The 11,072-nt window shown below is 42.5% G+C and overlaps 2 protein-coding genes across 6 annotated transcripts in view; both read right to left on the reverse strand.

The window, feature by feature from the left end:
* The window catches only part of map7d1a (MAP7 domain containing 1a), a 33,996-nt gene extending 30,707 nt beyond the window's left edge, over positions 1-3,289 (reverse strand). For 4 of the 5 annotated variants that reach the window (XM_079734757.1, XM_079734758.1, XM_079734756.1 and 1 more), the window contains exon 1: positions 2,969-3,289. In XM_079734757.1, coding sequence (XP_079590883.1) covers positions 2,969-3,038 — 70 coding nt within the window. In that variant the 5' untranslated portion in view covers positions 3,039-3,289. Of the gene's footprint in view, positions 1-1,208; positions 1,295-2,968 lie in introns of those variants that run through there. The other variant, XM_079734759.1, reaches the window with a different exon arrangement.
* A 4,785-nt stretch (positions 3,290-8,074) lies between these two features.
* Positions 8,075-10,694, reverse strand: nudt19 (nudix (nucleoside diphosphate linked moiety X)-type motif 19). Its single transcript, XM_079730060.1, has 3 exons — positions 9,874-10,694; positions 9,150-9,357; positions 8,075-8,647 (listed from the first exon to the last, which is right to left on the reverse strand). The coding sequence occupies exons 1-3, from the start codon at positions 10,606-10,608 to the stop codon at positions 8,403-8,405; spliced, it is 1,188 nt and encodes a 395-aa protein (XP_079586186.1). The 5' UTR covers positions 10,609-10,694; the 3' UTR covers positions 8,075-8,402.
* Positions 10,695-11,072: the final 378 nt, after the last annotated feature.

An 11,072-nucleotide genomic window follows, 5' to 3' on the forward strand; every position in this document is an offset into this window, starting at 1 on the left:
CTGAAGGGTTGGACTGATCCTATTGGGTCCTGATTAATGAGTGCACTATTCCACAGTTATAGATATAGAGTTAAATGGATTAAAGACCTCAGGGGACACAATATCAACTTAGGTTGGAGTGATAAACCATGTAAAAGTGGATTAGGTGGGATGTTGCCAAACAATAACTTGTTCTTGTCTCTGAGTAAATATAAACTGGATTAAACGTGTTCAGTAGTTAAACAGGAGGAGAGAGAGAACACAGAGAAATCTATTCCTTTAACAGGCTGCTCTCGGAAAGATACTGACTAAGGTTGATCTTGGTTAGATTATCATCCTATGCCTGCCCTGTTCTTAATAACATTTAAAATAAAGATGGCCAGCTACACTGAACATGTGGGTGAATATCAACAGGTAACCTGTTTTTACAGTAATGTGAAGCAGTGGTGCCACAGAGCGGTTTACCCAGAAGCAATCATTGTGCAACATGGCAGTGACGCATCTAAATCATATTAATATCATCTACACCTGGTAATATAATTTACTACCTGTCACATTACCAATAATCAATCTGGTCCTGGTATTCAGAACACAAACACTTGCCAACTGCCAACACTTCAAACACAAAAGCAGCTACCGCTCTTGGATTGAATCACATGAGCTACAAGAGGAAACTCTACACGGAAACCAACACACAGCATTCTCAGACCTGCGTCTCAGCTAACAGGAGCGCGAGGGACAAAGACGCAGAAAGAATTCCGAGAAGCATCGGAAACTCCCTCAAGGATTAGACGATGTTTGACTAAGAGTCCTGACAAAGTAGAACTTAACAATACTGAAGCAGCAGGCTTTCAGGTCCAAACTCTGTACCCTGTTCCACATTAAAGGACTTCAGGGAATAATGCGGACCGCAGAGAGTCAAGCCATTAGTTGAGGGCTCAATGCTTCGTCTAGACCCGATACTTTACAGACATCTGATCGATACCAGAACTCTTCTGGCTTTTAATGGACACATTCCATACAGGAATCCAACTGACAGCAGATATGAATCATCAACATGAAAGATAAACTACTTTTCGACACTACCCTGATTACCTGATGAACAGGTATAAACGTGTCATGACCTTCTTAACAAACAAGTATTCACTACTGAGTAAAGGTTACAGATCATGGAATCCACATGTTCAAAGTAACATTCAGAACATTGACGTCGCTAGCGGCAACCAAACCGTTGGTCCTTGTGCGGCAGACTCATCCAGTCTGTGGTTTGGGTTCAGCCTCACCCAGTCAACCACGCCTCTCTCTCTCGCCTCACGCTGGGACAAAGGAAGGTTGCCCGGCGTGTTTGGACAACGTCTGGTCGGCACCATGACTCAGACCCAGGAAACACCTCTAATCTTCATCATCATCATCATTGGGGTGGAGCCCGACACACCGGGGGCGATCCCATGACGAAAGCTCAACATCAGCCGTTATCTGATCTGCGCTCGGCCGGTTGTTTTGTAGAGTTGTGTGTTTTGGGCTCAGTTAATGTTGATGAGGAGGTAGTCCTGGTTGTACATAATCACAACACTGAGTTTGACATCCTACAAGAGGACAGGATAGTGAGATAGTTAGAGGGTTCCCCTCCCAGCTGAAAGGTTCTTGGTTCAAAGCCCTTGTCATAAGTCATGTAGCTGTAGGGCATCCTTGAGCAAGATGCCCTACGCCCTACCTGCTCCTTGATGTGTATCTTTATTCACTCTGATTCACACAGGTCTCCTTTAATTACCTGAATTGGAATTATTTACACCGGGATTTGGAATATTCTGGAACAGTAACACAAGATACGCATTGACAGTGCTTCTAGTTCTAGGAGTTTACCTTGACACAGCCTAGCCATGAGAACAGATCATGTTCTGTAAAGATCATATTTGGCTACAGTGTGGGTCGTTCCCACGGCCGGGGGGAGCTATCTGGTACCGAGCCAAGCCTCACCAAACCCTCCCCTGAAGCCCCTGTCCAGAGGAACACTTCCTATGGTCCCCGGGAAGAGGTGACAATGGGTGTCTAGTTCCATTCACACAGGCTATACCACACAGACACACATTTGGCAATGGCAGAGAAGTCCTAGACATAGCCCAATGCATGGTGGCTTTCCTCTTTCCAAATGCAAATGTTTCTGCTACGAATCACTTAACAGTCGAGGTCTTCAACTTCATTAGTCACACACAAACTTACGTCATAAACACACACTCACACACACACACACAGAATACGTATGTGTGTGTGTGACTATGTGTGTGATAGTGTGTGTGTGTGTGTGTGTGTGTGTGTGTGTGTGTGTGTGTGTGTGTGTGTGTGATAGTGTGTATGTGCGTGTGCGTGTGTGTGTGTGTGTGTGTGGTTCACTTTGCGCATCTCTGCAGCGTTTCAACAGCCCCTCGGGCACCTGTGGGTTATATAAGCCTGTACCCGACACAGGTTCGATACCGGGACGTGTGTTGAGAGGGGGGAGGGGACATCATGCATGTGAATGACATCATTCAGAGTATCCACGTGATTCTATTATGGTTTGAATTCGTATCTGGAATAAGCCCCGTCATTAGTATGCCAACCACACCGCACCCAGTAGGCTACAGGACACACAACTTTCTGTAATCATCCTTTACAATAACAAAAATATATACAACCAAAGAGTGTATTAGGGACGTGACGAGGTGTTAAATAAAAGGTGGGATTTTGTTATCATGCGTTGCACGTCTATTCGTGATCTGTATGTTGCTTTGTTGTGCAACACATCCATATTCCATAATTTAAAATAACCATATCTGCGCCAGATGTTTTATGCGCCTTTTCGAGCCTGTCTCTCTACGTCAAAGTGCATGATATTGTCTTCCTGAAGCACTTGGCAACACTTGATACTGCGCTATTGGGTCTGAATAAATGGCATAACATTCGTAAGAAGGGATGTTATTGGGAATATTAAGAAATAGGGTCAAACACTCACATGTCGCAGGTGGAAACCCGTTTCCTTCCATGTCAACCTCTATATCCTTGTTGCTGTCCATTGTGTTCATTCAAACATGCGTCTTTTCACCCCGAACATTCCTCGGGAATCAGAGGAGAGGAAAGTTGTTGAGTCCTGCCTGCTTGTGGACCAGATCAGACCTCCCCTACTGCAGGGGCACACAAGGCGGTCTAAAACACCTTCACACAGATTTTCCCCAAACCCGTCCAGAAGCAGTTAGTTTACCGCTGAGAGTAAGCGGAGGGCTGGGGTTTGTTGTTAAGGGGAGTTGGGGTGAGATACTAGGGGAGAGTGCGGATGTTCCACTCCCGGACCCAGCTGTCGATCTGCGGCTTACAGAGAACGGTGTGTCGCTGGGCTCCGTAGGGGACCACCCAACCACCGGGGAGGGGTGTGGCTTATGGTGCAGCGACCCGACCGGTTTACACTCACCCGTTGGATAGAGTTTTGTAATAATATGAATCGTATTTATATTATTTTCCCTCTTTGTTGTGATCTATCGGCAATTTTGTACAAATAAGCTTATAGTAAATAAATTACGAAACCCCCCCACCCCCAGCAAAGGAATGGTCTGCTCTGCATCAGAATATTAAATAATATTAAATAATAGTTCAGGAAAGCCAAAAATATATATATATTGGCAAGTATGATATGGGAAGTGTTTTTTACAGTCCACAAAATACGTCCAGTCCAGACAATATATTAATTGAAATATATATATATATATATATATATATATATATATATATATATATATATATATATATATATATATATATATATATATATATATATATATATATATATATATATACAGGTATATATATATATATATATATATATACAGGTATATATATATACAGGTATATATTTATCAAACGTTAAAATGAATATAAATAAAAGCAAATTCCAGCTCTCAGTGGAGAGCTGGAAGATATTTAAACAAGATTCATATATTCATATATAAGATTCAATAGTTAAGTGTTAAGTGTTGACTAAAGTGTGTTTGAGAATTTAAACCAGAAGCCGAAATAAATTCTGTCTTCTGAATATGGATCAGCAGAATCCGGGACATCCCCCAATCAGAACGAGTCGTATCGCCAGTTCTTTCACTTTCAGGTCTTTCAAGAGCATCTTCTGAATGTGTTGGGGCACTCAACAGAAGAAATACAACTGTTCAAAACATATTTAATCAATGGCGGATTACAGCCATAATTTAAAGTGTGCGTGCGTGCCAATGGAAACGTTGTTTTATTATATGTAGCTTGCTATGCATTGACCTAGATGTGGAGCACTTGCCTCCCCACCTGTGGATCCAAAAGCATCTGCTAGGGTGGTGGACCAGTGGGGGCCGTCGGGGGTCGGTTGGGGCCTGGGGGTCAGGGGTCGGCTTAATGAGAGGAGCACCCCCCCACACACACACCTCCTGAAAGGCCTCAGTGTGGATCTTTTGTGCAGCTGTGGATCTGCTGCGAACCACCTGTCACTGTGTGTGTGTGTGTGTGTGTGTGTGTGTGTGTGTGTGTGTGTGTGTGTGTGAAAGAGAGTTTGTGTGTGCGTGTGTGTGTTTGTGTGTGTGTGTGTGAGAGAGAGAGCATGAGTGTGTGTTTGTGTGTGTGCGTGTGCATGTTGAGAGAGTAGAGGACAGATGTTTAAACCCTGGATGCACAGAGAAAGAGAGGACACCCCCCTTTCCCATTCTCAAATACACTCTCCTTCTCGCTCTCGCACGCACACACATACACACACTCACTCGAATTTAGTTAAGGTTTTCCTTCAAGGCACTGTGCCAACTCTGTACCTTTACAATATATGTGTGCAAGTGGTAGACGTGCCTGATTTTCTGTGTTTCTAGAAACAGCAAAAGTTTCCGCACACACACAAACACACACACACACACACACACACACACACACACACACACACACACACACACACACACACATACACTGACTGTTCACAAGTGGTAGACGTGCTTGATTTTCTGTGTTTCTAGAAACAGCAAAAGTTTCCGCACACACACAAACACACACACACACCGACTGTTCAAACTCTAATTGCTTAATCACCAACACAAAGGATGTGATGTAATCTAGTCGATGACAGGATGCGATGAGGGAGGAAATGATCAAAAAGATTAACATTTTGAACAAAGAAAGCTTCTCTTAACAAAAAAAACAGTGACAGCATCAAACTAAAAGTTTTCTTTAAGCTTATCTAGTTTCAGCACACTAGCACTTACCTGTGGCTTTCAACAGCTGCTCACCACAAGAGTTTAAATATCCATTAATCCCACGAAAATCGCCCTTAAATACTAAAACGAGACAAAAGTCGATTTGTAAGTTGCTGCAAGTTTCATGTATTTTATTTATTTATTCTCATTCATAGGCAGTTCTCTCACTCTGAGGATGAAGGGAAAGTAATACAAGATTTCTGATTCTGAGATCTCTCTTCGGAAGGCATTATCCCAGAATTTAGATGAGAGGGGGGAGGGTTAAGGTGGGGGAACTACTGCTCAAGATCAGCTGCCTGAATGACGCACTGTGGACCCAATATGTACTTGTTTTTTATCAACAATATCAGAATGACAGGTAAATATATCAGGGGTAATTAGGTGAGTGCTGCATGTAGTGCTCAACTATCTTTTTAAGTTGTATTAGGTAGAGTTGGATGTCTCGAGACCGGTCTCGAGACCACTTTTACGTGGTCTCGGTCTTGTCACAGTTTCGACCGTCTTTGGTCTTGGTCTTGTCACAGTCTCGGATCCCTCGGTCTTGTCTTGCTCTCATTGTCTTGGTCTTGCGGTCTCAGGTCGACATAGTGGTCGGGAGATTTGCAAAAAATAATGTCCATGATACAAAACATAATATTCGATAATGCAACATTAAATTATTTCGCCTTTCACGCCCTTCAAATGCAACCTTTCAAATGCAACCAATCAATGACATACATGTATTTTTGTTGTGATTAAGAAACTGGCGCTCATCCAATCAAAAGACGCAAGTGTAGCCAGCGCGAAACGTTAGGTTTACGTCGTAGCTGTCAGTCTCAGTCAGACCTACAGTAGTAATAATAATGTCAGCGAATTCTGCCATCATTAAATTTGCATTCACCGAACACAAAGAAATTTGCAGTCCAGGGGCAACAAAGAAGCATTCTGCAAAATGCAAGTTTTGCGAAGTCTCTCTAACCGAAACAGCCGGGACGACATCAACGTTCACCAGACACCTGGAGCGGAGACACCCGGAGAGGTAAGCTAGCGGTATAAATTATTTAGGGGACGGATATTTTTTTGCAAGCTTCAGTTCTTTGAAGACTTACTGAAACATTTTTGGCTAAGAGTGTAACTACATGCTAAGTACAGGTATTTTACTTATCAGTGTCTGTCGGCTACTTAAACATTAACAGTTTTCACCAACGTTAGATATTTTGGCGAATTCATTGAGTAGAAATACTGTATATCAAAACCGTGTCAGTGAGCTGTTGTTCTTGTCTTACTGAAGAACAGGCTTTATATTATTGGCAGTGTGTTGTAATCACATGCTATTGCAGACATCAAGATGTCAGCATCTTGTCTCTATTCCTGTTAATGCACCATTTGATGTGCAGTTTGTATTGGTATGTAGAATTTGTAGTTTGCATTTGATTCATGTGACGTGCGCATGTCATTGTTGTTTACTGTATTTTATTTAAAATGGAGTTGTTTAACTAAATAAATGTGACCATTGACATTTAAATAACATCTGCATATCACATTGTTTTGACTTCACAGGCTTAATCTATTTCTGGCAAGGTTATAATTGTGTATCTTCAATTTCATCTACAAATTAAGTATAATTGTAATTAGTTACATATTTCCCATAGCTGTTGGAGGTGTTAGCTGTTTTATCAGATGACTTTTGGACCAGTTAGTACCAGTCAGTCAGTAATATCAGTCCTCAACAGCAGACAAAGGAGTCTCAATCCTCTAATAGTGCAGTAACAGCTGTCATGCAATTGCTATGCATAGTTTATCTCACCCAGTCTACGAAAACATTTACAGTGAGTGAGCTCACAATCACACATATTCATGACAAGTTCTGTCTCTGCATTGTTCTGTCTGTAGTTGAAATAATACCTTCTTAAATTGAATTTAAACTGGGAAGTTATGGTGTAACACTAGCTCACTAGCTGTTTTTTTTGTTGGTTTCTTTGGTCTCGGTCTTGGTCTCGTCTCGGGCTCGTCTCGACTTTGTCTTGGTCTTGACTCAGTCTGTCTTGGCCTTGGTCTCGTCTTGGTCTCGGTCTTGATACCCTCTGGTCTTGGTCTCAGTTTAGGCGGTCTTGACTACAAGTCTAGTATTAGGTGAGTGCTGCACCTAAGCTTCTAAGGTTTTCCTCTTTATTTATTTATTTCATTCCTTTTTTCTTTCTTTCTTTTCACCTTCCACAATTTTAAAATGTTCAGATAAGCTTGATCAATTTATATAATTTATACTTTTTTCAGAATCACAGTTGAACAGTTTAATTTCATACCGGCTTCGTATGTTTTCAGTTGGTCTCATTGACTAACGTTACGAGGAGTCTGGAAAGTGCGTCAGGAAAGCGTTGCCAGATTGGGCGGTTTCCCGCCCAAATGGGCTACTTTTAATCTCGTTAGGCTGGAATCAATCAACCAATACAAATAGACTTGAGCAGAGCCATAGAGAGAGAGGTTTTTTTTTGCCATTGCAGAAGTACATGATTAATCATTTTTCTATTTTGTTAAACACCCAATACTAATGCAATCTCCAAAAAAAGTGTGCGTTTGGAATACTGCAAACTGCTGCGTCCAGCACTATCTGCTGGTCGGTTATCGTCAGTGCAAATGCCGGTCCGCAAGCTGCACTGATAATATCTGACCAGCAGATAGTGCTACAGCACACCATGTAAATGGTGTGCTATATATATATATATATATATATATATATATATATATATATATATATATATATATGTTAATATTTTTTATAACAATAATTTTACAATCATCCACCCCGATGACATTAAATATAATCATATACAATATATATAGGCCTATATATATAAATATATATATATACACACACAAAAATATATACCTTACTATTTTGATGAACATGATTAGAACATTTAAAAACAACTCAAACTCCAGTCCCTCAAACAGACTAAGAACAGAGTAAAATAAATATTCAGGAGTAGAAGCAGAAAATGATCTGCTAGTTTGGCTTAGCTTCATAGCATTTGAGGCCTCGTTTTTCAACTGATCTGTTGATTAGAAAGCTGATCATCAAAAGTGTTATCCAGTCACGCATCTGGAACTTAAACAAAAAGGATCTCTGTTCTTTATTGTGATGGAGGTCATTAATCAGAATTCAAATAATATAGCCAGAGATTAAATAAAATTGATCACAGGTTAAAGGTTACTCGTGATGTTGTCTTTGAGTTCACTAGGGTCCTGGGGGGCTGAAACAGAGAGGGGAGGAAGGTGTTTGTATTTGGGGGTGATGGAGATCTGGACCGAAGTGCTGTAGGCATCCTGTAAGACTAAGCGATGGAGGCCTGTCTCCAACACCCCATCACCCCCAAGCCCAGGGTCTGTCAGTATTGTGGAGTCCAGGGTCTGTGTGGAGAACCCTGTCTCTGGATACAGCTTGTCTCCTGAGCACAAGGGACAGATCAGATAAACAATGAAGTAGGCCACAATTGGATCTCTCACATCATCCAGTTCATTGGCACTTCTTTTGACGTCCCCAGTCTACCGGGCATTCTACTCTATCATTTGTTTAGTTGAGTTTGTACCGTGCATACATACATAACATGTCACTTGACGCAATTCTCACGCAAAACTCAAGATCCCTTTATGGATTAACTAATTGGCAACATAATGTCTACAAAAATATACAAAATGTCTGACCATGCACCGACAGCAAGTACAGATATAGGTCATAAAGACGGAGATAGGGGTAAGACAATGAATACAGAGACCAATCATGAAGGCAGGTAGGGGTTAAACAGTGAATACAGAGACAGGTCATAAAGAAGCAGGTAGGGGTTAGACAGTGAATAAAGAACAGGTCATTAAGGAGCAGGTAGGGGTCAGACAGTGACTAAATAGACAGGTTATTTAGGAGCAGTATAGGGGTGCATGAGTATTAGCTACCTGGTAGCAGGCTGAGTAGCTCTGTGTCTGTCTTTAGTACTACAGGGAGCCAGTGTTCACAGCCCTCCTGAGAGCGCTGGCTGGCGAATGTGTGCAGCTCGCTCAGCGATGGGTAGTGACACAGGCGGCTCAGCTCGTAGAACTGCGGCGGGGCGATCCACAACTCCTTGGCCCTGTAGCTGTGGAGCACCTCTGGGGGCGTCGCCCACTGAAACACCAAGAGCAATCATTGACTTCATAAACGTAGACTTTAGCTGAGGTGACCAATAAGTTGAAAACAATGAAAGCAATGCAATAATGAGTTATTTCTGAAATTCGGCCTGTATTGAATAAATACCTACCTCACAAACTGAAGTGAGATTTATCTCCAATGTAATTAAGTTACAAGTAGGTTATGCACTACCACTCGAGAACCTTACATTTCTCATTCCTAGAGCTAGTCTGCACCATCCAGTTTTTGATTGCATTTAGAAACTTGGCTCATGTAAAGGCCGGCTACATAAGGATTATTTAAGCTGCTCAAATGATTATTGCATGCTTTTAATGTTCAAAGCTTAAATTACTTTGTATAGTTTATTTATAGTATATGTATACGTGTAACGTCTGCTGAGGATCATATATATTGTTAGTTACTATCATTTCTTTAGCTATTAGTATTTTAATATCCATTTTTTTCATTTGCATTGTTGCGCCAACAACGGTGCAAAGTAACTATAAATATCACCTTAATGTGTACGATCTCCTTATCATCTTGAACGGTGAACGGAACATCCGACAAACAGCAGATGTAGAAGGCGGTGTCGTATCGATTGGCGGACCTTGCCGTAGGCGTCAGCCAGTTACCCCACTCATGCAGAGCCCAGATGTTGGGCATCAGCTCCAGTTCCTGACACATCTTAATAAAGTTTGAGGGGTTTTCATTCACCAGAGCCCTCCATCGGGTCAGAATAGTCCGGTCGCAGATGTCGGTTACTTGCGTCAGACCTGCGGGTAAACCGGGCGGATGGTCACCTATGTGTTCCGCGGACCTTAACACGTTCATCTCCTCCCGTTTGGGAACGACAAGGAGGACCCCGCACTCCTCGAAGGTCTCCCTCAAGGCGCAGATCCGGAAGGCGACGTCCCCCGGGATAGGGGAGCCCAGCTCCCGCCGGTCCATGGCGAACATGGGGGGTCTGGTCTCCACCGGCTGCTTCACGACCCCCAGCCCCAGGTTGGGCTTGTGTCTGAAGGCGTGGAAGACACCGAGCCACTCGCTGCAGAAGTCTGACGGATCGGCCATCCCTCCCGGGAACACGTAGGCTTCGGGCATAAAGCGGCTCTGGGTGCTCCGTTTAAGTAGCAAAACCTTGTGGTTCCAGGCAGCCCCCCATGACCTACTCGGGCTGGAGGAGCCCTTTGTCCCGGCAGCGAGGATAAGGGTCGCCGCCTCCTTCCAGTGTTTATGCACGGTGTTCATGGTGTTTGGAGCATTGGGTGGAGGCTGGAGGATTTTGTTGCAGTTACAAGTTGTTTGTTGTTGTTTGCAGTCAGCTGTCAACTCGTACCATACATAGAGGACCTGTGCGTTCTGGACGCAATGATAACGCGTCACAAGTCGCGCAATGACGCATTCTCTTGACATATCAGCAGACCGAACTAAAATAAAAAATACAAATGAATATAAAATTGATTAATCATGTAGTTTATAAACTGGCTATTACTCGACACACAGTTGAAGGGCAGAGGAATTAATCAACAAATGACGGAGATCTATGACGAGACGTGTGATCAGGCTACGATTATCTACCTGACGCCCATACTATGACAGAGGTATCTGTTATGATCAGTCAGATGCATGTAACGTGAGCGAAACACAAAGCAGAGAAAATGTACAAAATAAGAATATGATTTCAGATCAAGTAAAAAGCTCTTTCTACTTCC

This window comes from Pollachius pollachius (assembly GCF_949987615.1).
Source record: "Pollachius pollachius genome assembly, chromosome: 1".
In the NCBI taxonomy this organism is placed as follows: Eukaryota; Metazoa; Chordata; class Actinopteri; order Gadiformes; family Gadidae; genus Pollachius; species Pollachius pollachius.

Bases quoted from the DNA above. Each gene is read 5' to 3' on its own strand.
- nudt19 (XM_079730060.1), bottom strand. From the start codon at position 10,608: ATGAACACCGTGCATAAACACTGGAAGGAGGCGGCGACCCTTATCCTC. The intron at 9,358-9,873 runs GTGATATTTATA...TTGGTGTTTCAG, and splicing joins AGGAGATCGTACACATTAAG to TGGGCGACGCCCCCAGAGGT. The intron at 8,648-9,149 runs GTAGCTAATACT...CCTTGTGCTCAG, and splicing joins GCTACTCAGCCTGCTACCAG to GAGACAAGCTGTATCCAGAG.